Source organism: Mobula birostris, chromosome 9, assembly GCF_030028105.1.
Source record: "Mobula birostris isolate sMobBir1 chromosome 9, sMobBir1.hap1, whole genome shotgun sequence".
Lineage (NCBI taxonomy): Eukaryota > Metazoa > Chordata > Chondrichthyes > Myliobatiformes > Myliobatidae > Mobula > Mobula birostris.
The window spans coordinates 25709661-25736594 of record NC_092378.1 but is presented as its reverse complement, the minus strand read 5'-3'; the positions used below and the strand labels follow the sequence as shown (position 1 = coordinate 25736594).

Here is a 26934-nt window from a genome sequence, read left to right as displayed (position 1 = left end):
TACTCAACCACTGAGCAGTCATCGACTTTCTTTAGAGAATTCCAAATTGGTACAGAGGGTAGAGTATCTACCTTACTGCGGTAGTAAATCAAGTTCGATCTTGAACCTCTGTCCTGTCTATGTGTTTTGATTGTAATAATGTGGGTTTCTCAAGGTGCTCCAGTTTGCTCCCAATTAAGAATATCCTGGTTCGTCATTTGAGTCTAGATGGTGTTAGCAGAATCAGGTACCAGGAGTTGAAGGGTAAATGATAGTCATAGTCATACTTTATTGATCCCGGGGGAAATTGGTTTTCGTTATAGTTGCACCATAAATAATTAAATAGTAATAAAACCATAAATAGTTAAATAGTAATATGTAAATTATGCCAGGAAAAAGTCCAGGACTAGCCTATTGGTAGGATCCAAGTTATCAAGAAATAAGTGGGACATTGGGATTGATAGAATTGCTTTGAAGTCCTATGTAAGCTCAATGGGTTCAATCCTATTTCATAAACAGATATAAATAAGAAATGACCTACCATGAAGGCTGTCTTCCAAATTCAAAAAAGCTCCCTTCCTTATCTCGACACTATGTACCAGTTGTTTTTTTTTAAAAACCCTCTTCCAGAGCAGAATGTATTTGTAGGTATTTCCATGTTGGACCATGCCTTTCTGGAAACCATCAGGTCTAGATGACAGGAGTGATTGAGGGTGCTTTTCTGACTTGAAGTCTGTAACTAGTGATGTCCTGCAGTGAGCAGTGCTGTGAACATTGTTGCTTGTCATAGATATAAATGACTTGGATGAGAATTTAGGTGGTTTGATTTGTTGGTAATAACAAAAATTGAAGCACTAGATAGAGATAAAGGTTGTGAAAGGATTTAGAGGAATGTAAATTAGATGGAAAGTAAGCAATGGCAAATTAAATTTAATGCTGATAAGAGTGAGGTAATGTATTTTGGGTTGTTAGATACTAGCAGGATATATACAGTAAATGGCAGGGACCCTAGGAGTGTTGATAGCTTGCAACCTTGATCTATTGATATTTGTGGAGGAATACAAAGCCGAAATAGTAATTACAATACCAAACAGTGATTTATTAATGTATCTTTTAGGATACACAACAATAATAATGATGATTTGACGGAGTAGTATTCATCTATTTCAGTTCATCATCAGTGTACTTTACTATTTGTGCATCTCCTGTGGATTTGGGATTAATACCATAGTGATTTCTGGATTTTTTTTTTACCCCACCAGGAAGCCATAAGGGAAGCAGTAAGTCAAGAAAGAAAAAAAAGTAAGAAAGCTATAGAGGAAACATTACAAAAAACCAAAGAGGATATGGCAAAATATATCAAGGAGCAAAAGAGGGTAAGTGATTCCAAATATATGTATATTCTACTAATCATCTATGACTTTTATTTTTCATTTCATAATGACTTGGATCATTTTTGAATTTTACTCTGTTCTATTCTATTGGCTAACTCAGTGTCAACCATGGACTTTACTGAATTGTATAGTTGAAGGCCTTGCAAAGAATTAGATTTAGTTGTTGAACGACCATAGAAGTGAAGTTGTAGTAGACAAAATAATGAATTGTTTTTTTTTTCCGGGAGTTTTTATAAGCTCCCCTTTCTAGTCTGCCATGTGAAAATACCAAATTACAATTCAAGAGAATAGTAATTTATATGAATCTAGTGCTGCTTAGATTTAGAAGGATTGCAAGTAACTAAGTGACATATTATATCTGTATTATGCTTCATTGTCACTGTTTTTGTGCTTTAAACCCTTTGATAATTACCATATGTAAAATTGTTATACAATTTTAAACATCAGACTATAAATTAATATTATCTTATGTCTTATGTAATAATTAATGTCATTTTTTGATCATTTTTAGAAATTCTTATGTCCTTAGATTCTTAGCAAATGCTGCCATTAAACACATGTCTTGATGTAGATTTACCGAGTACAACAAGAAATTAAAAGCTGTTTTTATTAAACCATCAATTAATTCTGGCTGTTGATTTTTGACAAACTGTTCATTAAACAGAGATGTCATGAAGTAATTTATATTGCATTTTAGTGGACAGTTTTGGTTATTTATAGCGAGGAGTAGTTTATAGTAGCCAGTTAATCTATCAGCACTCAGCAGAAGCCTGTCCAGTCTTGGGGAAAGTATGAGATCAGGATTGAACCTGATTTCCTGAAGCTGAGGGTGTTAACTGCAGTGATTGTAATTCTTTCCTTGATTTATTCCATTTATGAGTTTAATGTTTAATTGTAAATTTGTGCAAGTTGAATGAGCTCCTTTCACCTGAATCTTCATGGTTATCTCTATCAATAGTTCCTTTCTTTGTGTAAGGAAATAATGATGCTTGCAACAGAGTAAAGCAACCTATATAACTTTTAAACACCAGATTCTGCAAATGCTAGAAGTCCAGAGTTACACACACAAAATGCTCAATAAACAATTAATCGATGTTTTAGGCCAAGACTCTTCATCAGGACTCCTGATGAAAGGATTTGGCCGGAAGTGTTCTTTTGGCCGGAATAGATTCTACCTGACCTGCTGAATTTCTCCAGCATTTTGTGTTTGTTACTCTATATAATTTTGCCATTTGTTCTGTATTTTTACATATTTCACTCCCTTGTCAGTAATTTTAGTTGGTATCATTTATATATGTGGAGAAACTGTTGTTGCAATTGTATAGCAAGCTGTACTTGATTTGCACACAGAAAATGTTTTCAGTTACATGGACAAAATCCCCACAAAGCAACTTTTAGTACAGTATCAAAAGTATGTCAACATAATATTGGCTTTTGTGAAACTAGTGACAATTTTTGCTGAATCTGTGCAAAAAGTGATTTTTAATGAAAATAAAGTTGGTTAGATGGTATTATCTTGGTCCAAGGTTAGTCTAAGAATAAGAGGACTTCTTAAAGTCCATTTTCCTGCCAACTCGTTGTAATAATATCTACCTTTCCTGAGCAGTCTATCTTTCTGTAACTCCTCTCATGTCCTCATTGTTTTCCTGAGTTATATTCCCTCTGCAGATGTGTTTTGCAATTTCCTCATTCCTTATTCCATTGGACTTTGCTTTTCGAATTCTAAAAAATATTGCTGTCAGCTCCATGGCATGCTGGCCTGAGGAAATTGCCTTTGCCAATGGAAAAATTTTTTTAAAAAAAAGATAAACTACTGAAAAATCTGAAACAAAGGTAGTAAACACTGGAGAAGCACAGTTTGTCAGACAGCAGCTGTACAGTAAAAAATACACTGTAATACCTGACGCTGAATCATCACTGAACCATACAAAATGGCTATTTTAATAGATTCAAAATTACAAGTGAAATTCCAGTTAAAATAAGAGAAGCTGACAGTAATGTAATGATATAGACATTTTATGGTTGACCTTTGATTAGTTCTGACAAAGCCATTTTCTTATAATATATCTTGATTGTATTTAAAGTTATAGGGTTGTGCAACACAGAAAGAGACCATTCAGTGGGCTAGTCCATGCTGACCAAGATACCGATTGATTCAGATCTTTTTTCCTGCATTTGGTCTATGCTGCTGTAGTCCTTTCTTATCCATCTACAGTACCGTGCAGAGTCTTAGGGGTGTGTGTGTATATATATATATACACACACACGATGTGGGTGCAGCACTGTGAGAGGGGTGTGGGACTGGTGGCAGAGAAGAAGTGCCAGGGGCGGGAGATGGTGTAGGTGCAGATATCCCCGGCCCGGAGACACTAAGCAAGGTCATTGGATTACAAGCAATTTATTTGTTCATCATTACAGAATTCCTCTCTGGTGCTTCCTGCTTCCTCTCCTCTCCCTTCTCCTGTCCAAACCATGATTCCACTCTTAGTCCACAATGGAGACATGTATCAGAATCAGGTTTATCATCACTCGCATATGTCATGAAATTTGTTTCTTTTTGTGGCAGCAGCACAGTGCAATACATAAAATTACCATAGTACTGTGCAAGTGCTTTTTAAGTGCTGCAATTTAAAACTTGCTCCTTAGATCGCCTTTAAACTTTCCCTTCTCAGCTTAAATCTATGTCCTTCAATTTTAGACTTCTCTAGCCTTGGCAAAAGACAGTGGCTTTCTACCCTATCTATACCTCTCATAAATAAAAACCTATGAGGTCATCTATCAACCTCTTATATGGCTGTGAGAACAATCCCATCCTATCCAATCCTTCCTTGTAACATCTTGGTAACTCTCTTCTGACCAAATTACATGCAGTATTTCTAGATGTGGCCTAACTAGCGTCTTGTACAATTGCATGATGTCCCAACTCTTAAATTCCATGCCACTTCCTGTGAAGGCAAGAAAGCTGAACATCACCTTCACTATACTTCTGAGTCCCTATTTTCAGGGAGCAATGAATTTATACCCTGGGATCCCATTTTGTGCCAACGCTTCTAAGATCTCTTCCATTTAGTGAATATGTCTGGACAGTATCAGATACCCAAAATGCTACATTACCTCACATTTGTCTGAATTAAATTCCATTTGGCACCAGTCTGCCCAACTGATCTATGGTCCTCTGAATTCTTGGGCAACTATCCTCACTATGTACAGCTAATATAATTATGTAGTTCATTTGCTTTTCAATTTTTATATGCTTGAATGCCCATGTATGTCGTTAGTATAGCTATGGGAGTCAAAGTTTCACATTAACTTCTTTAAAATATAGAAGAGTACAATTTAGTATGTGCAGAAATCTACAAGGAGTTTCAGGATTATTCGGAGTCACTAGATTTTTATAATATGGAGGTAGTTATTTAAACTGTGAATGAACAAATTAGACCATAAGATGTAGGAGCAGAAGTAGGCCATTCAGCCCATCAAGTCTACTCCGCCATTCAATCATAGGCTGATCCAATTCTTCTAGTCATCCCCACTCCCCTGCCTTCACCCCATACCTTTTGATGCCCTGGCTAATCAAGAACCTATCTATCTCTGCCTTAAATGCACCCAATGACTTGGCCTCCACAGCCGCTCGTGGCAACAAATTCCACAGGTTTCCCACCCTCTGTCTAAAGAAATTTCTCTGCATTTTAACATTCAGAATGTTTCTGTGAGATCCCCCCTCATTCTCCTGAACTCCAGGGAATACAGACCAGGAGCTGCCAGACGTTCCTCATACAGTAACCCCTTCATTCCTGGAATCATTCTTGTGACTCTTTTCTGAACCCTCTCCAATGTCAGTATATCCTTTCTAAAATAAGGAACCCAAAACTGCACACCATACTCCAAATGTGGCCTCTCAAGTGCCATATAGAGCCTCAACATCACATCCCTGCTCTTATATTCTATACTTAGAGAAATGAATGCCAACATTGCATTTGTCATCTTCACCACCGACTCAACCTGGAGGTTAAACTTAAGGTATCCTGCACAACGACTCCCAAGTCCCTTTGCATCTCTGCATTTTGAATTCTCTCCCCATCTAAATAATAGTCTGCCTATTTATTTCTTTGCATGACCATACACTTTTCAACATTGTATTTCATTTGCCACTTCTTTGCCCATTCCCCTAAACTAGCTAAGTGTTTCTGCAGGCTCTCTGTTTCCTCAGCACTACCTGCTCCTCCACCTACCTTTGTATCATCGGCATATTTAGCCACAAATCCATTAATCCCATAGTCCAAATCATTGACACACATCATAAAATTCAAGTTGGTCAACACGTCATTCTTAAAAGGAAGCAGCACTATTAAAAGTGGATGCCTCAAAGAATAAAGTGACTTATCTGATTTGGAATCTAGTTATGATGTGAAATATGCTGGCCTTTTAAGTATTCATTATGATATGCCTGGAGGGATGAACATGTCCAAGAATATCTCAGCATTATAGACTGAAAACAAAATCAAGTCCTACATGGAATTAAATTAATCAGTGTTAGTACCAAGTATCTTGGTGCTTTTCTACTGTTGTTAATGGATGTTGCTGAAAGTACATCTTGAAAATTTCTCTGGAGCATCAGAAGCTGGGGGCAGATCTGATAGAGGTTTACATGATTATGAGAGGCATAGATAGAGTGGGCAGAATGTATCTATTTCCCAGGGCTGCAATGTCTTAATACCAGAGGGCATGCATTGAAGTTGAGAGGGTGTAGGTTCAAGGGGGATGTGAGGAGTAAGTTTTTTTTCCTCAGGGAGTGGTGGATGCCTGGAATGTGCTGCCTGGTATGATGGTAGAGGCAAATATATCAGAGACTTTTTAAGATTGGTGTCTTCCTCAACAAGATATTGTGTGAGGGACAAAGTAATATGGACCTCCATATTCAGGTTTACAGATTGAACTCAAAATGTGTATCCCAGGAATTTGTCCAATTTACTCCATAATAGGAGTATTAGCCTCACATCTGTATCACTAAAGATCAATCTTTTCCTTGTTATTTGTTTTCCTCATCTTATTTTTCATATCTGAGGTTTCTGAGCAAAACTGGAAACTTGATTAATTTGGATGTGCTGTGAGTAAGGAAACCTATGTTACAGAAATTACACTTTACAGTCAAAAAACTTACAGCCTAGTTTAAATAGAAGATGAGCAATAGATTGTGATCATCAACTTTATGGTGAATTATTATTAGTGATAATGTAATTTTCCAGATTTGCTGTTGACATGTGTTTTACTTTGTTGTTCTCGTAATATTTACGTAACCCCATCTGAAAAGTGAAGAGGTTAGTTGTTTCCTAGGAGCTTGATTGACATGCTGGGAAAACACTTTACGGTAACACATCAGATGCCTTTTTACATTTGGTTGCTTCAAGGTTCAGGTGAGTTATCTCTCCCATGTTTTGATCGCATGGGTAAATTGCCTTGATTGGATTCTTAATGCTGAAAGATGGCCAAAAATGTCAGGCATATAGCAATCCATAAATCCATTTAAGAAGAGCAAGAGTAAGGTATTCAGGTATTCAAGCCTAGTTTGTATTTAATGTGATGTTGGCTGATCTATAACTAAACCTATACCTGTTTTTGCCCTTTATCCTTGAATACTTTGGGTAAGAACAATGATCAGTCTTGGATTTAAGTTCACAGTTGACTTAGCTATTTGAGAGTTTCAGGTTTTTGCCACCCTTTGTATTTGTTTCATAACTTTAGTCCTTAAAGGTTAGGCCTGGCACTAATTTACTTTATACTTTGCCTCTTAATAATAAACACTCAATCCATTGAGTTCCCAACCTTTTCTATAACCATAGACCAATACCATTAAGCAAGGCTCTGTGGATCTCAGGTTGGGAACCCCTGGTGTAGATACTGTAAGTCTGCCTACAGACTTTGCTATATATGAAAGCTCTCATTAAGTATCTTTTACCCTTCTGCATTCTAGCAATGACTGCACTCTTTTGTATAACATAGAACAGTGCAGGCCTGTCAGCCCATGAAACACTGTTGACCTTTTAACTTACTCAAAGATCAATCTAATCCTTTTCTCCTACATAACCCTTCATTTTTCTATCACCCATGTGTCTGTATAAGAGGTTCTTAAATCTCCTAATTATCTGCCTCTGACTTCACCACTACACCTGGCATGCCATTCGATGCACACACCACTCTCTGTATAAAGAACGTACCTCTGACATCTCTTCCCTCCCCCACCCCCCTTTGCTTCCTTCCAATCACCTTAACATTATGTTCTTGTATTAGCAATTTCCACCTTGAGAAAGCATACTGATGTTTTCAGATAGAATTATGAAAGGGATAGATAAGATAGAGGCAGGAGAGTTGTTTCCACTGGTAGGTGAGACGAGAACTAGACATAGCCTCAAGATTTGGGGCAGTAGATTTAGAACGGAGATAAGGAGGAACTGTTTTTCCCAGAGAGTGGTGAATCTGTAGAATTCTCTGCCCATTGAAGTAAATATGTTTAAGACATGGTTGGTTAGTGTATACTAGGGGAATTAAGGGTTATAGGGAAAAGGCAGGTAGGTGGAGATGAGTCCATGGTCAGATCAGCCATGATCTTATTGAATGGCAGAACAGGCTCAACAGGCCAGATGGCCTACTCCTGTTCCTATTTCTTATGTTCTTATGTTCAAATTTGGTTTGTATATAGTTAAGAATTACTTCTACACCTTCAGCAAAACCTTTTCCACCAGTCCCTTAGATATATAGGCCAGAATTCTCCTCATCAAAACCTGTTATTTTAATAGCCAAACATGATATTTTAATTATCTACAGTATATAATGTCTTAACAAGCCTGTCACTTTGGAACTCTTGCTTTAAATCACATGGATGGAAATCCTTATTGACACTGTTCAATAGCTGAATTTCTATTGCTTACGTATTTTAGAAACATCATATCATTTCAATATTTGCTTCAGCATTTGTTTTCTTGGCATGTCTAGCAAGCTGTTCTCTTTTATAAATATTAATGCAAGTTTTAATTCAGTATTTCCACCATTTCAACTGTTACCATTCTCAAATGACTCACAGTTTTTCTTCAAACTTAAAATATTTTTGTGCTTAGTTTCACATTTAGTTTCATACTCTTTTTTTTGCCTTTTGATTGTTCCTTGGATTTTTTCCCATCACCAAGCTCTATTGTAGTTTCGGCCTTTTTGCGTGTCTTTTATTATGGTTTTATGTTTTCCTTTATTTCTTTGGACTCCCATGGAAGTTTATTTTGGCAAGTGGTCCTTTATAACAATGGACCTAAATATATGTTGAAAATCTCTTTTAAATCCACTCTACCACTGGTACATTGTTTACTTTCTACATTTATGCATTGTATGGGCCAGCTGGTAGTGTAGTGGCAGCAGCACTGGACTTCAAGGCAGATGGTTCTGAGTTCAAACCCAGCCAGATCCCAACCTTTCTGCGTTGAAGAAAGGCCTGGCAATCTACTTCCGTATCCTGCCATGAAAACCCTATGGACCCTATGGTCCATGAGGTCACAAAGAGTCGGACTTGACTTAACAACTGAATAGATAGATATACCACTTTATACCTGCCACCAGAAGGCTCAAACACTGAAATCTGAAATGTTAATGCCAATGAATTCTTGTTGTTATCTTGCTCCTTCTCATTGCATCACTGAAGCAATTTCATCATTAATTACTAAGGCTGCTATTCATCCATTATCATTTTCATTATTTTTCCTTGTAACTAGCTTTTTGGTATTTACATTAAGTTCCTTGATCTTGCTGTTTTACCCCTTTGCTTCAACAATTGGCATCATGTCATACTATTCAAATTTTGCCAGCAATTCATTCAATTTGTCAGCATTTGACTAGTGTATTTAAACACAGAATGCTTATTTGGACACATACACACTAACCATCTTGTTTTATTCTTCATTTTTTTTCCTGCTGGTTCAAATGCTTTGCATCTTTTAGAATTCATAATTCAAAAATTGGAGGTGCAAAATGGACTATGATGTCTTAGCTCAGAGTTCTCGTAAGGTTAACTTGCAGGTCGAATTGGTAGTAAAGGAGGCAAATACAACGTTAACAGGAATTCTGCAAATGCTGGAAATTCAAGAAACACACATCAAAGTTGCTGGTGAACGCAGCAGGCCAAGCAGCATCTGTAGGAAGAGGTGCAGTCGACGTTTCAGACCGAGACCCTTCGTCAGGAATACAACGTTAACACTCATTTTGAGAGGATTAGAACATTAACGCTGCTGCTAAGGCTTTATAAGGTGTTTATAAGGCATGTGGTATGTTGTGAGGAATTTTGGGCCCTGTATCTCAGTAAAGATGTGCTGGCCTGTAAGGGGGTTCACAAGAATGATCCCAGGAATGAAAGGCTTATTGTATGAGGAGCATTTGATATCTCTGGACCTGGACTCAATGGAGTTCAGAAGCATGGGGTGGGGGAGGGGGATATAGATTTCATTGAAACCTATTGGATTCTGAAAGATTTGGATAGAATGGGACATGGAGAAGATGTTTCTATGAGAAGGAGATTCTCATATCCAAAACCAAAACCTCAAAATAATGGAATGGCCCTTTAAAACCGAGATGAGGAGGAACTTATTTAGCCAGAGAGTGGTAAATCTGTAAAATTTGTTGCTGCAGAGGGAGAATGAAATTACACCTGTGCAAATGCTTGCAGCATCTGGTGAACCTGTGATCTGTCTCAGAGGCCAATGTCAGAACATCATTCAAGAGTGTGAAACCTTGCAAGGCCTGATGGTGTGTAGCTGGTTGAGCTCTGAAAACCTGTGCCAACCAACTGGCGGGAGTGTTCAAAGACACCTTCAATCTCCCACTGCTGCAGTCAGAGATTCCCACCTGTTTCAAAAGTGTGACAATCATACCAGTGCCCAAGAAGAGTAGGGTGAACTGTCTCAATGACTATTGCCCATTTGCACTCACATCTACTGTCATGAAGTGCTTTGAGAGATTGATCATGGCTAGAATCAACTCCTGCCTAAATAAGCGCCTGGACCCAATGTAATTGGCTTATCACCACAATAGGTCTATAGTGGATCATTTTCACTGGCTCTCTACTCAGCCTTTTGACCATCTCGACAATAGCAATACCTATGTCAGGCTGCTGTTCTTTGACTACAGCCGGTGTTCAACATCATCATACCCTTAACTCTAACCAATAAGTGACAAAACCTAGGCCTCTGTACCATCCTCTGCAACTGGATCCTTGAATTCCTCACGAGGAGACCACAGTTTGTGTAGATCGAAAAATAACATCTGCTCCTCACTGACAATCAATACTGGCGCACATAAAGAATACGTGCTTAGCCCACTGCTCTGCTCTCTCTACACCCTCGATTGTGTGGCGAGGCACAGCTCATACACCATCTATAAGTTTGCCGATGACTCAACTGTTGTTGGTAGAACTTCAATTGGTGATGAGGCATTACAGGAGCAAGGTAAATCAGCTGACTGAGTAGCGTAGCAGAAACAACCTTGCACTCAGTGTCAGTAAGACCAAGGAATTGATTGTGGACTTCAGGAAGGGGAAGTCAAGGGAACACACATCAGTCTTCATCAAGGGATCAGAAGTGGAAAGAGATAGCAGTTTCAAGTTCCTGAGTGTCAATATCACTGAGGATCTATCCTGGGTCTAATATATTGGTGCAATTAAAACGAAGACATGACAGTGGCTATATTTCATTAGGAATTTGAGGGGACTTGGTAGGTCACCAAACAGACTCTCAAATTTCTACAGATATACTATGGAGAGCATTCTAACTGGTTTTGTCACTGTCTGGTATGGATGGGATACTGCACAGGATTGGAAAAAAACTGCTGAAAGTTGTAAGCTCTGCCAACTCTATTATGGGCACAAGCCTCCCCAGTATCCAGGACACCTTCAAAACGTAATGCCTCAAAAAAGGTGATATTCCTGATTAAGGACCCCCTTTACCCAGGATATGCCCTCTTTTCATTGCTATCATCAAGGAGAAGGAACAGGGGCCTGAAGACACACTCAACATTTTAAGAACTGCTTCTTTCTCTCTGCTAGCAAGATTTCTGGATGGACAATGAACTGAAGTTAAAGATGAAACATGCTTTTCAACATTTTAAGCACGATTAGTGTATTATTTTTGTTTTGTACAATTTTAGAGTGGAAAAAAAGGAAAGGAGCACCATGCAAAAGTTTGGACTCCCCAAGAGATTTGAGCTCTCAAATAACTTTTACCAAGCTCTCAAGCCTTAATGTGTGTGTATGTATGTGTATATATGTGTATGTATATGTGTGTGTGTATATGTATGTGTATGTGTATGCATATATATGTGATTAGTGATTTACAACTTTTGCTGTTATACATTGCAATGTACTGCTGCCGCAAGACGAAATGTCACAGCATATGCCAGTGATATTAAACCTAATTCTGATTCAAATGAATTCATCGGGTGTATTTAAGACTGCAATTGATAGGTTCGTGATTGATAAAATGCTAAAAGTTATGGAGAGAAGATGGGAGAATAGAGTTGGAAAAAAGATGGAGCATTATTGGTTGAGCAGACTTTGTGAGACAGTAGGCTTAATTCTGCTTTTTATGCTGTCAACTGTTTTGTTGGACATGAGTCTGCTCAAGAGATCTCTTGCGGGATGTAAGGGATAAATTTGTCCCGGTGAGGAAGATAAAGAATGGTAGGGTGAAGGAACCATGGGTGACAAGTGAGGTGGAAAATCTAGTCAGGTGGAAGAAGGCAGCGTACATGAGGTTTAGGAAGCAAGGATCAGATGGGTCTATTGAGGAATATAGGGAAGCAAGAAAGGAGCTTAAGAAGGGGCTAAGAAGAGCAAGAAGGGGGCATGAGAAGGCCTTGGTGAGTAGGGTAAAGGAAAACCCCAAGGCATTCTTCAATTATGTGAAGAAAAAAAGGATGACAGGAGTGAAGGTAGGACCGATTAGAGATAAAGGTGGGAAGATGTGCCTGGAGGCTGTGGAAGTGAGCGCGGTCCTCAATGAATACTTCTCTTCGGTATTCACCAATGAGAGGGAACTTGATGATGGTGAGGACAATATGAGTGAGGTTGATGTTCTGGAGCATGTTGATATTAAGGGAGAGGAGGTGTTGGAGTTGTTAAAATACATTAGGATAGATAAGTCCCCGGGGCCTGACAGAATATTCCCCAGGCTGCTCCACAACGCGAGAAAAGAGATTGCTGAGGCTCTGGCTAGGATCTTTATGTCCTCGTTGTCCACGGGAATGGTACCGGAGGATTGGAGGGAGGCGAATGTTGTTCCCTTGTTCAAAAAAGGTAGTAGGGATAGTCCGGATAATTATAGACCAGTGAGCCTTACGTCTGTGGTGGGAAAGCTGTTGGAAAAGATTCTTAGAGATAGGATCTATAGGCATTTAGAGAATCATGGTCTGATCAGGGACAGTCAGCATGGCTTTGTGAAGGGCAGATCGTGTCTAACAAGCCTGATAGAGTTCTTTGAGGAGGTCACCAGGCATATAGATGAGGGTAGTGCAGTGGATGTGATCTATATGGATTTTAGTAAGGCATTTGACAAGGTTCCACATGGTAGGCTTATTCAGAAAGTTAGAAGGCATGGGATCCAGGGAAGTTTGGCCAGGTGGATTCAGAATTGGCTTGCCTGCAGAAGGCAGAGGGTGGTGGTGGAGGGAGTACATTTAGATTGGAGGATTGTGACTAATGGTGTCCCACAAGGATCTGTTCTGGGACCTCTACTTTTCGTGATTTTTATTAATGACCTGGATGTAGAGGTAGAGGGGTGGGTTGGCAAGTTTGCAGACGACACAAAGGTTGGTGGTGTTGTAGATAGTGTAGAGGATTGTCAAAGATTGCAGAGAGACATTGATAGGATGCAGAAGTGGGCTGAGAAGTGGCAGATGGAGTTCAACCCAGTGAAGTGTGAGGTGGTGCACTTTGGGAGGACAAACTCCAAGGCAGAGTACAAAGTAAATGGCAGGTTACTTGGTAGTGTGGAGGAGCAGAGGGATCTCGGGGTATATGTCCACAGATCCCTGAAAGTTGCCTCACAGGTGGATAGGGTAGTTAAGAAAGCTTATGGGGTGTTAGCTTTCATAAGTCGAGGGATAGAGTTTAAGAATTGCGATGTAATGATGCAGCTCTATAAAACTCTGGTTAGGCCACACTTGGAGCACTGTGTCCAGTTCTGGTCACCTCACTATAGGAAGGATGTGGAAGCATTGGAAAGGGTACAGAGGAGATTTACCAGGATGCTGCCTGGTTTAGAAAGTATGCATTATGATCAGAGATTAAGGGAGCTAGGGCTTTACTCTTTGGAGAGAAGGAGGATGAGAGGAGACATGATAGAGGTGTACAAGATAATGAGAGGAATAGATAGAGTGGATAGCCAGCGCCTCTTCCCCAGGGCGCCACTGCTCGATACAAGAGGACATGGCTTTAAGGTAAGGGGTGGGAAGTTCAAGGGGGATATTAGAGGAAGGTTTTTTACTCAGAGAGTGGTTGGTGCATGGAATGCACTGCCTGAGTCAGTGGTGGAGGCAGATACACTAGTGAAGTTTAAGAGACTACTAGACAGGTATATGGAGGAATTTAAGGTGGGGGGTTATATGGGAGGCAGGGTTTGAGGGTCGACACAACATTGTGGGCCAAAGGCCCTGTACTGTGCTGTACTATTCCATAAAAAAAAAGTAAAGCCACTGCAATGATGCATCATCTTTCTTCTCTACTCATTTTCCAGTATTCCATAAAACAGAGTACCATTTTTAAATCTAGCTCTTATAACAACATGTTCCCCTCCGAAAGCTAGTTACTCTACAGCAATTTTTATTGGCTTTGATTATAATCCTGAGTTGCTATTCCTCGATATTTCTCTCAGTAACTACTGTACTATTCCTGTGATGATTCTGCATTTCCTAGTGAAGTGTGATCAGGTCTAGATTGAGACACACTACAGATTCTCCTTCCACTCAATATATGTTAATTTGCCAGATATGTGTTGGAAACAAGAACCAGAGAGATCTGACATATCTTCTACAGTTGTGTTTGCCCGGGGCTGACTGCAATTTCAGAAAGGCAACCTGCTGTATAATTTTTGTTTTTTGATTTGCTAGAGCAGTATTTTCCTTTTATGCAATACATTTGTATGACACTCTCGAAGTGTTCTAATTCAGGCAACTTCCTGCTTTTCTGCTCTGGGCACAAAACCAACCTTATTAGCCTGATTCTGTGCTGGTTATTGAAGCTTGAAAGATGATAGAACTAGATAAATGTACAAAATTTTGAGATTGAGGTTGAATGATTTATTGGTTGAAACAACTTGAAGTGACATAATAAAATGTGCAATATTGTTGAATGAGAGGTAATTAGCATTGAGGATGAATGAGAAAATCCAAAGTAGTCAGATTTTAAAGATCAAAATAAATGATTGAGCGATAACAAAAGGAAGTAAATAATAAAAGTAAATTAATGTGTTCATAACTTAGGTCCATGTATGCTATAAAGTGATTTTGTCTTTTCTATCAGAATGCTGGTAAAAGAGATAATGCTATAATGTGTATATTATCTAGAAGTATGTCTCAAAGTATCTGCTTCTGGCATATGAAGCAAGTAATTTGAAAAATGAATACTTTTAAAATTACTTGTTTGCAGTATCGGACATGATATATTTAAAATTAACTAGATTTTGGCTATAAGATATCTTTCTATCTACCAATGCCACACTGTACGAAAATGACTAGATTACACCTTTTGACATAATGTTCTTGTCATTATGATGAGAGAATTGAAAACCATCAGAGTAGCTGGACATGAAGTCATGTAAAAGAGTTCAATCTAGTTATTAATAAATTCCATTTGGAATTCTAAGGGACAGTTCTTTATCCAATATGGTTTGAATTTATTCTCAAAGATTGTAGAGAGACATTGATAGGACGCAGAAGTGGGCTGAAAAGTGGCAGATGGAGTTCAGCCCAGAGAAGTGTGAGGTGGTACACCTTGGAAGGACAAACTCCAAAGCAGAATACAAAGTAAATAGAAGGATAAATATCCTTCCAAACATATTAAGGATAGTGTGGAGGAGCAGAGGGATCTGGGGGTACATGTCCACAGATTCCTAAAAGTTGCCTCACAGGTAGATAGGGTAGTTAAAAAAACTTGTGGGGTGTTAGCTTTCATAAGTCGAGGGATAGAGTTTAAGAGTCACAAGGTAATGATGCAGCTCTACAAAACTCTGGTTAGGCCACACTTGGAGTACTGTGTCCAGTTTTGGTCGCCTCACTATAGGAAGGATGTGGAAGCATTGGAAAGAGTACAGAGGAGATTTACCAGTATGCTGCCTGGTTTAGAGAGTATGCATTATGATCAGAGATTAAGGGAGCTAGGGCTTTACTCTTTGGAGAGAAGGAGGATGAGAGGAGACATGATAGAGGTGTACAAGATAATAAGAGGAATAGATAGAGTGGATAGCCAGCGCCTCTTCCCCAGGGCACCACTGCTCAATACAAGAGGACATGGCTTTAAGGTAAGGGGTGGGAAGTTCAAGGGGGATATTAGAGGAAGGTTTTTTACTCAGAGAGTGGTTGGTGCGTGGAATGCACTGCCTGAGTCAGTGGTGGAGACAGGTCCACTAGTGAAATTTAAGAGACTACTAGACAGGTATCATCATCATCATCAGGTGCCATGCTCAGTTTGAGCTTTGACTGCTATGTCCCACACACTCCTGTTTCGGGTCAAGTGGATCAATTCATTGGTATTCATTTCCAGTTCTCTGGCTGCTGTCTCCATCATCATTTGTCTTTGTCTTCCTCTTCCTCTTGCTTTCTTCCCTTCAATCTTTCCCATAATTACCATGCATTCTAACTCCTCTTTCCTAATCACATGTCCAGTGAAGTTACGTTCTCTGGGTTGAACTCCATCTGCCACTTCTCAGCCCACTTCTGCATCTTATCAATGTCTCTTTGCAATCTTCAAGGATACATTCAAACCATGTTGGATAAAGAACAGGTATGTGGAGGAATTTAAGGTGGGGGGTTATATGGGAGGCAGGGTTTAAGGGTCGGCACAACATTGTGGGCCGAAGGGCCTGTACTGTGCTGTACTATTCTATGTTCTATGTTCTAACAAGTGTTAATCATGATACCAAGATAGTTGAGGCCAGGATACTCAGGCAAATCTATAAGGATGAGAGAGAAATGGAAGAAGAATGCATTATATTCGTCCTACATTAATATAGGTTGTCAATTGACAACACGATATATGCCAATGGTTTGGGTGTCTTTAGTCTCTGCATGTTTCTTTTTTTATTTCTAGAGATGTGCATGTTAAGTGCTCTTTGATATCGCTATGGCTGAAAGTGGAAATATTGGTTGCATAAAATTTGGAGGCAGGTAAAATTTGAATTGCACATTTGTGTTTCAAGATGTACAATCTGAAACATTTTAGCTCAACTGACCTGTTTGCATTTTGGATCAATTGATGGAAGAATCTTGGTCTATGCTGGGAGGAATTATCTCAGTTCTTCAGAAAATTGATTACTTAAAATTATTTAGTTTTACAAGGTGAGGGCATCCTTGCATTACTCAGATGGCTCTCAGTATCTTGATTTTTGCAAATAGAATGTGGCTATGGGGTGAAAACAGATAATGGTGGATAATCCTTAACAGGTGGGGTGTAGAGGGAGAAGACATTCTAATTTGCACTTTCTTTACTATTATATTTTCCTGCATAATGCACATCCTGCTTTTCGCTCTCCATTTTCAGTCATATGCACTCTATGATTACTTAATCAAGTTGTGCAGGCTGCCATAATTCAAGCAGAAAGATTACTTGTGTTGAGCCAAAAGTGGTACTGATTTAAGCATAGTTTGTTGATCTAATTTGAGACTTGATATGATTTAAATAAATTATTCAATTTCTCCATACTAGCAGCCAATAATTATTGTGCCACCTGGCACCATTGACTTTAGTTCCAGTGGTTATTGGATGGCAGTAGTGCTGATATAATACCTAAATTCCTGAATGGCATAGGATATGCCACAAATAATTTTAAGTTATCGACTATATAGTTTCACTGATTTCCAAAAGGCCACTAAAGTGAAATGAACGAAGGGTCTCGGCCTGAAACGTCGACTGCACCTCTTCCTAGAGATGCTGCCTGGCCTGCTGCATTCACCAGCAACTTTTATGTGTGTTAGTTAAAGTGAAATTAATTGTTGATTCAAGAATTTGGATTTGGGAGATACTAATTTTTTAATTAACTATTTAATTTGCTGGTAACAGTTCTTCTGAATTATTTATTAACAGTCTCCAGGGTACTCAATAGTGTGATGTTTCAGTGTTTGAGTTAGTGCGGTAGCAGTAGAAAAGCTAGGAAGTCATTTACTGGTTATGGTGAGATGATAGAGCTTGCATTGAATTAAAAAAATCCCAAAGTGAGCATAGAACTGCTCTGGCACCGAACATCTGGATACTTGCATCTCAGCAGCAACATAATTTTGATGTGATCAATGAATAGCATCTAACAACATACCAGTCTGTTTAACAAGTAAAATGTCATCAAGGTTATTGGAAAGTTTTTAGTTTGAGCTGTTCCCAAGATTGTCTTGAATTACCTGACAGACTGTTTTGCATATGCCTGTCTGATCAACGTCAACTCATGAATTATTGATTGCCTCGTGGAGGAATGGGCAATAGAAGAATATGGAATTAATTTGTGTCACTTTTCAGGCATATCTATGGAACAAGTTTCATATACTGAGAGAGAACTTAACAGTTGAAATGATACGTTCACAGCTTTTTAAACATTTGTTATACGTGTAAGAATTCTAACAGGGGTAGACCAGTTAAATCCTAAAACCATTTAGTCAAACTATAACTGACCTGTGACTTCATAGATTACATCGTGTTAGATCTGATCAGTTGTCCAGAGAGTTGCAGCCATCATTGTCCAACAACCCACACTTCACTGGGCTGGATGCAGAGGATCTAACCTTCTGTATCTAGGTGGTGAGACAAAGATAAACTTTGGTGACACATTGCTAAAGCTCCACTCCCAATTCTAGAAAGACCTGTAGAAGGTAGTGGTAGAAGTCAAACTCGAGGGTGTTGGTTTGCCTTCTATCAAAGTTATGAAGTTTAACTTTAACAATTCTTAAAAGTGCTATAATAAACATCTCAGAAACTAGTCTTCAGCTAGTTCAGTTGATTATTACCAAAATCAAGAAGTAATTAAAAGCTCTGACTTGATGTCATCCCAACTTCAGTGCTGAACCTTCTAGCCAAGCTGTTAAATTACAGATATGCCAAGACATCTTAATTGACCATGTAGAGAAATCACAGGAATATTCTCTCTGCAAAGAGGATAAAAGTAGTCCAATTCACTAATTACCATCCTACATCAACAGACGATTTTTCAGGATGAAATTCCATCTGTTATGACTCTGTCCATCTTACCATGTGATCAATATTGTTCTACATTCAAAGACTACCCTCTTTATAAATCACACTGCCACCAATTTTTGTGCCACCTGCAAACTTAGTAACCATACTTCCAATTGTTATATCCAGATCATTAAGTACATGGGTCACAGCAATGCTCTCTGTGGTACAGCATCTGTAGCATGCTTCCAACAAAAAAAAACAACCCACCGTCATCATCCTCTGTGTCCTAATAGTAAGTTAGTAAATTGGATCTGAAATTAAGTTGCTGGATCCCATGGATTCTAATCTTTTGTATCATCTTTCCATGTGGAAGCTTATCAAAGGCCATTCTGCGGTTCATGAACATTATGTCACCTGTACTCATTAAAATATTTAGCTACCTCTTTGAAAGATTCAATTACATTAGTAAGACAGAGCAGTGTTGACTCTCCCAGATTAATTTCTATATTAACTTCCTGCCTTCTGTGTGCAGATTACTGACGACCTTCAGAATTATTTGCAATAATTTCCCTCCAACTGATGCTAGATATGTCAGCATGCAATTTTTTGGCTTATCTCTGTTGTCTACATGAATACAAGCACCACATTTGCTACCCTGCAGTCATCTGGGGTCAGTGAAGATTTGAAAGTTTCTGTCAGAGCACTAGCAATCCCTTCTCTTGTCTCTACTTCAGCCAGGAGTACATTATTTCAGGTCCTCGGGGGCTATTCTTTAAGCCTACTAAGGTATCTATTACTTCCTCCCTGAATTTCAAGCTCCAATGTTCTTCTCCATAGTAAATACAGATTTAAAATTTTAAAATTTTACCCAAGTTTCCACTTCAATACGCAGGTTGCAATTTTGATCCCTTCTGGGCTCTATTCTGTACTTTGTTATCCTCTTGTCCTCACTAGATTGATAAAATTCTTTGATGCTTTAGAGCAGGGGTTCCCAACCTTTTCTATGCCATGGACCCTTTCCATTAACCGAGGGGTCTGTGGTTCCCAGGTTGCAATTCCCTGCTTTAGGGTTTTCCTTGATCTTTTCTGCCAGTGCCATTCTTTGCCCTGCTGATTTTTTTTACATCCTCAATCAATTTCTATAACCCTCTGATGCCTCTCCTGATTTGGTTCCCTATATCTGCCTAAAGCTGCCTTATTTTGTTCATCTAACTGCACCTGGACTGTAGTCCTCCGTACATCTCATCCATGTACCATTGAATTCGCACCTGCTACTTTCACCAGCAACTTGTTCTGCACTCCCACCATCCTCTGAGTGAAGAAGTTCCCTCTCAGGTTCTCTTCATCTTTCACCGATGATCTTTCGTTCTAGTCTCACCTAACCTGAGGGGAAAGGCCTACAATCATTCACCCTATATGTACCCCTCATAATTTTTTTACATCTCGACAAGATCTCTCCTCACTTTTGTACATCCCAGTGAATAAAGTCCTAACCTATTCAACCTTTCCTTATTACTCAGGTCCTCAAGTCCCAGAGATATCCTTGTGACTTTTCCCTGCTCTCTTTCAAGCTTATTGATATTTTTACTGCAGGTAGGTGACCAGAACCGCACACAATACTCCAAAACACCTTATACAACTTCAACGTAACATCCCAACTGCTATACTCAATGCCCTGATTTTTAAAGGCCAACATGCCAGAAGCTCTCTTTATGATCATATCTACCTGTTATGCCACTTTCAAGAAATTATGGATCCATATGCCAAAGTCCTTTTGTTCTATTGCACACCTCAATGCCTTACTGTTCACTGTTTAAGTCTTACTCTGGTTTTAGTTTGTTTACTGCCCATTATGCCACTGGCATTTAGGGCAGCAAGGAAGGTCCTCCATCTTGCTGTCCTGAAACTAAATTTTGTCTTGCTCTTGTTCAGGGCTTCCTTCATTTTGCCAGTAGCTTCCTCTTGGTTTTCACTACTGTCAGCCATGCAAGTTGTGAGTAGAAACTTGGGAATACCTTTGCACACTAATGTAGAAAGATTCTTCATTGCTGTTTCTGTAACAGTTTTGTTTGACCAGTCAGGGTTGTTAGTTCTGAGCTGCTCTCCCAAACCTCGAGAACTGGTGAATCGCTCTTTGTGTGACCTCTACTCTTTGACCTGTTTAGCATGGGTGACCCTACCAAGAGCCAAAGCATTCGGCCCTGATTCCAATCAGCACAGCTCTCCGGGTCATTAAGGAATGCAAGTCTCCAAACCATGACAAGATTGTAGTCCACTTGGAGGTTACCCTCATCTGTTTTCCCAAAATGCAACACCTCACACTTGTCTGCATTAAACTCCGTATACCATTTTCAGTCAATTTTTTCCAGCTGGTCCAGATACCCTTTCTTGTCATATTAAAGTCAATATTCCCCCAATTCATGACTTGAATTTCCAAGCCAAGTTTGTCCTTTCACATAGCAATCTTAAACGTTAGAGTTATAGTCAGCCGCTAAATTGCCCTCCACTGACAGTCCCACCACTTGCCTGACTATATTGTCAAAGACTCCTTTTGTGCTATCCTTTTCTAGTTGGGCTACTAATGTTTCTCTCAAAAATGTTGTCTCTCGAAGCCTTTCCAAAGACTGTAGGATTCAAGAGCTGCCTTTGCCTTCTGGTAGTTTGGACTGAGTAATAAATCTTGGTATTGCCAATAATACCAGAAATATTTTATTTTTTAGAGGCAAGGATTGAAGGGTTTTACATCTTTAAAAAATGTTTATTGGGGCCCTGATGATTAATCCTAGGTTAAGAGAAGCAGTGATGGAAAAAGCAGAAGTTGTGACAGATTTTACAATCTTATTTGGCTAAAGGCATTGTGGTGAAAGACAAAGCAGCCACAAATGTAGTGTTGTGTTTTAAAAGGGAGAATGGGATGAATCATTGGCCAGTCTGCCTAAGCATAATGACAAGTAATTATGGAAAAAAATTCTGTGGGCTGTATAAATGATCATTTGGAAAGGCACAGTTTAATTAAGGATGGTCAACATGAATTTGTTAACAAAAGTTGTTTCTGACTAACAGCTGATTTTTCTCTAAAGGGGAATAAAGTAGGTGCAGTGTAGAGTTGATGAGGACAACATTTTTGGTGTAATCTCTGGATCTTAGCAAGGCAGTTGCCTCCATGGAATACTGATCTGAAATGTGGAACATCACAGAATCCAAAGAAAAGAATATTGGATCCAAATTTACTTTGGTGCAGGAAGCAGAAGGCTGGATGAAGTGAATTTCTGCAGGGATCACTTACCTGAAGTTTGTTGATGGTTTAAACCATTGGTCATGTGGATGATGGCAAGATTCTGTAAGTGGATAAAAATGGATTAAAAATGACAGATGAAATTTGAGCTGGTAGAGTTGACAGAATGTATTTGGAGAGGGAAGAGGAGAGAGAAGTGCCTATTAGGATAGGTGATGCTGAATCGGGCTCACCTTCTGCAGTCACTACATACGGACAAAATGAGGAGGGTCTATTTCATTGTCCCTCTGTGTCCTTGCGTGAAGCAATAAGGCTTAAACAGGATGACTGAGTTGCCATAAAGCTGCAAGGGTGAAATATTAGTAATATGCCTATTAGAACTTTAAAATGTATCACACTAATTAAAAGTGCAGCACTATTAGACACAGTCTTGATCCTGGCATTTCTTTCCTGTCTCTTAAATGAGGAATGCCATGTAGAGTCCAAAAGCAGATATGTCCTAAGTATCTGTTGGTAAAGCCTAACAGCCTAAATGGCAGTGGTGCTCCACTCCCCAGTGAGCTCAATGCCTTTGATGCAAACTTTGCAAGGGTGGCTAACACTACATCTGTGTGATACCCCATAGCATCCGGTGACCAAGTGATCTGTCTTGGAGTTCGACTTCAGAACATCCTTCAAGTGAGTGACCCCTCGTAAGCTGTCAGGTTCTGATGGTGTACTTAGCTGGAAACCTATGCCAAGCAACTGACTGGAATGCTCAAGGACAACCTCAGCTTCTCATTGGTGTGGTCTGAGGTTCCCACCTGCTTCAAAGGGGCACAATCGTACCGGTGTCCAAGAAGAGCCTACTGAGTTGCTGCAAAGACTATCGAACAGAAGCACCTATATCTGTAGCAAAGAAGAGCTTCAAAAGACTGGTTGTAGCTAGAATTACCCCTGTATGAGAATGGACCTGGATTCCCTGCAATTCACTCACCACTGCAACAGGTCTACAGTAGACGCAATCTCACTAGCTCTTCACTCTGCTTTGGAGCACTGAGAAAACAACAAAATATACATCAGGCTGCTGTTAAACGCTCACAGCTTGATATTCAATACTATCAACATCCCTCCCCCCCAGTATTAATCACTAGGCATCTAAAACTGGGTACTGTACCTCCCTTTACAATTGGATCCTTTATTTCCTTATCAGGAGACCACTGTCCATATGGGTCAGCGATAACATCTCCTTCTCAGCTCAGATGCCCTCATGGATGCCCGCTAAGCCATTGTTCTGCTCTCACTACATTCATGACTAAGCACAGCTCAAGTGCCATCTGTACATTTGCAGATGACACCATGGTGAAATGTCAGATGGAGAAGAGGGAAGCCTACAGGAGTGAGATAAAATCAGCTGGTGGAGTGATGTTGCAGGAACATCACACTCAGTGTCAGCAGGGCCAAGGAATTGATTGTGAACTTCAGCAAGGGGAAGTCTGGAGAACATTCACCAGTCCTCAGTTAGCAGTCAGCGCTGAAAAGGGTGGGCAGCTTTAAGTTCCTGGGTGTCTCCAAGGGTCTGTCCTGGACCCAGCACATTGATGGAATCATGAAGAAGACACACCCCTAGCTCTACTTCATTTGGAGTTTGAGGTGTTGGTCGCCAAAGACTCTTGCACATTTCTATAAATAGGTATACAGTGGAGAGCATGGAGACAGGTTGCATCTCACCCTGATAGGGAGACTCCAATCATGGACATGTTCACGAGAGACTGCAGAGGGTCGTAGACCCTGCCAGAGCCATCATGGTCAGTTTCTTCCTCTGTGCCATCAGATTTATGAACTGTCCTTGATCACCACCTCATCATTCCTTCTTTTTGCATAAAAATCCCTATTTTTATGTCTTTGCATTGTACTACTGCCACAAAACAACAAATTTCACATCGTACAAGACACTGATAATATACCTGATTTTAATAGGTCAAAGACGCTGTCTGGGATGCACATCTATATAAATTTGGGACTTTGATTTAAAAACCTGAATGCTGGTGGTTGTATTCAGAATTATTTGCCACAGCCAACACCTATTCTGCCTATTATATGGTAGGCGACTGATAGGCTGATTAACAGAAGGATGTTTGAGTTAGTATAATAAATTGCTAATGATAGCAGATTAAACAGTAAGGTCACAAGGGTATAGGGCAGCGGTCCCCAACCACTGGGCCGCAAAGCATGTCCTACCGGGCCATGAGGAAACAATATGAGTCAGCTGCACCTTTCCTCATTCCCTGTCACGCCCACTGTTGATCTTGAATGCACGCGACGTCATTACCCGTGCGTCATCCATGTCAGCGCGGGAAGAAGATCAACTCCTCGAGCTTGCAAATGATGGCGGGCTGGAAAGTATGTTTGACGTAACATCTTTGCCGGCATTCTGGATCAAAGTCAAGGCTAAATATCCTGAGACAGCGTTGTTTCCATTTCCAACATATCTCTGTGAAGCAGGCTATTCTGCAATGAATGCAACGAAAACTAAGTTGCGGAATAAACTGGACATAAGGAACCCTCTCCGTGTATCGCTGTCTCCCCTCACCCCTCGATAACACCGTCTTGTTGCGGGGAAACTAGCCCAGGGCTCCCACTGATTCAGCGATATTGGTGTGTTGCAATGATTTTATATGTTCATACGAGGAAAATATGCGCTGTGTGTTTAATATCTAAATGTTACTTAAAATGTTATGATGCTATTGACTTATAAGTGACTTATAATTGACTTATCACTATATTCATGCGCTGTTACATAAAACCTAAAATAACTCTAATGTATAGTAAAAGCAGGAATGATATGATTGATAAGTACACAGCCTATGTAAAGTAGAAATAATGTATGTACAGTGTAGTTTCACTGAACAGAATTGCCAAAAACGATTTTTAGAAAAGAAAGGGCACGTATACGCATGCGCACATAGGTACCCATGCAAGGCTTCATGGTCATTGCAGTCTTTCTCGGGGTAAACACAACGTATTTGACTGCTACTCTTGTCCGTTGGTAACCCTATCACCCCCCACCCCCCAGTTGGCTGGTCCGCAAGAATATTGTCAATATTAAACCAGTTCACAGTGCAAAAAAGGTTGGGGACCCCTGGCATAGGGTACCTATTGGCTGAAATGCAAAGAGCTGAGAGGCAGTACTAATGTTGTTTAAGCTGGTAATTAGGTTACAATCATTGCATTACTCTATATGGTTCTGGTCACCACACTACAAGAAGCCTGCTGTAATAAGCACGCTCTGGGCTTGAGAATTTTAGATAAAAGGAAAGGTTGGGATTGTGTTCTATAGAACAGTAGAAGGAGACATTTGATCAAGATGTTTAAGATTGTAAGAAGCACAGGTAAGGGGAATATTTGACTTTCAAGTACATGTGCTCCATGTATTATGGGGGAATCTGTTCCCAGGAAACAGATTTTTGGACAGCAGGAGAAGTAAGTGTTATGGGGCAAAGGCACGTAGGTAGAACTGAGTCCACACCCAGATCAAACACATCTTATTGAATGACGGAGCAGGCTGAACTGGCCAGGTGGCCTATTCCTGCTCCTATTTCTTATGAACAGGAGGCATTTACTTTCCATAGCAAAAGATGTAATAACTAGGGACTTAAACCAAATACTGCTTACTTGGGAAACCCTGAAGGAAAATTTTCACCCAGTTTCTGCTAATAGTTTGGAACACTTCCTTTCAAAAAAAAACTGGAGGCAGAAATTCTCATCACATTTAAATGTGTCTGAATGAGCATTTAATGTTCCCATGCCTGCAAGGTTTAAGACTGAAGTCAGAGCTGCTGTGGCCCAACTAATGTTTTATATAAATCCTGCCTGAATCTATTTCTGAATTATAGAAAGTAATCAATATGCGCTCTCATTTTAGATTTTAAAAAATGCATGAAATAGCCTTTCATATCATTTACAGATAGTTTCAAAGTGCTTTACAGTCGATGTTTAAGATAGAGTAACTTGTCGGAAGTATAGCCAGCAAGCTCTGACAAATATCAATATGTTAAATATTATTTTTCGAAGAGTTCATTGAAGAATAGAGATTGATTATGATCCATATGTTCCCAATAATTTCCATTTGTAATCTCACATTTACATGTTAAATTCTATTTGTGTCTTTTCTGCCAACCTAGCCAATTTATGTCAATCTTCTTGCAATCTACAACTTTTTCCTTGCTTTTAATTATATATCCTATTTTTTTAGGTAAACACAACAAAAGATCTTTCACCGTTTTTCATGAAAGTAGAAGCAGGTGATGTTCGCAGAGCTTTTACCAATGTTGGGACAGTGAGGGACTACAGGTTATTTTTAAGTTACAGGAAGCAGAGGGAGGAATATCTTTGATAAGGTGAGGCCAAGGCTGCTGAGCTGTCTGGCCAACAGAATTATGAGAGCAGCTATAGGGAGAGACAGACATCAAACAGAGGGATACGTGAAGCAGGACTGAACTGTTGCTGAAGTGAAACCATATGCTGGAAATATCAGGCAGTGCCTGTGAAAGAAAAAAATGTTTGTACCACCAAACAATTCTTTCCCCTCTGTCCTTCTTTCAGCATTTCAAAGAGACATTTCTTCCTTGAGTCAATGTCCTGCTCTTCCACCTGCTTTAACCATTACTCTTCTTGTGACATTTTTCCATGCAACCATATGAAAGCTGCACCAATATTTTTACCTCTTCCCTTCCCAGTAACTCACATGCTCTTCCAGTCTAGTGTATGCTGTTTGATGTTCACAGTGTACTGTCTACCTTGGAGAAACTAAACTCATATTGAATGACTACTTTGTGGAGCACCTACTTTCAGTCTGCAGGTGGAACTCTGAGCTTCCTGTTGCCTGCTGACTCCAATCCTCCAACCAGGTCCCACTCTGCTGTGGCCTCCTGCTTTGTTACATC

General features: G+C 39.6%; 1 protein-coding gene across 1 annotated transcript in view; it reads left to right on the top strand.

Annotated features, from left to right (window-relative positions):
- The window catches only part of LOC140202593 (coiled-coil domain-containing protein 91-like), a 194453-nt gene that overhangs the window by 145257 nt on the left and 22262 nt on the right, over positions 1-26934 (top strand). Inside the window, exon 12 of the mRNA XM_072267633.1 lies at positions 1242-1355. Coding sequence (XP_072123734.1) covers positions 1242-1355 — 114 coding nt within the window. The remainder of the gene's footprint in view (positions 1-1241; positions 1356-26934) is intronic.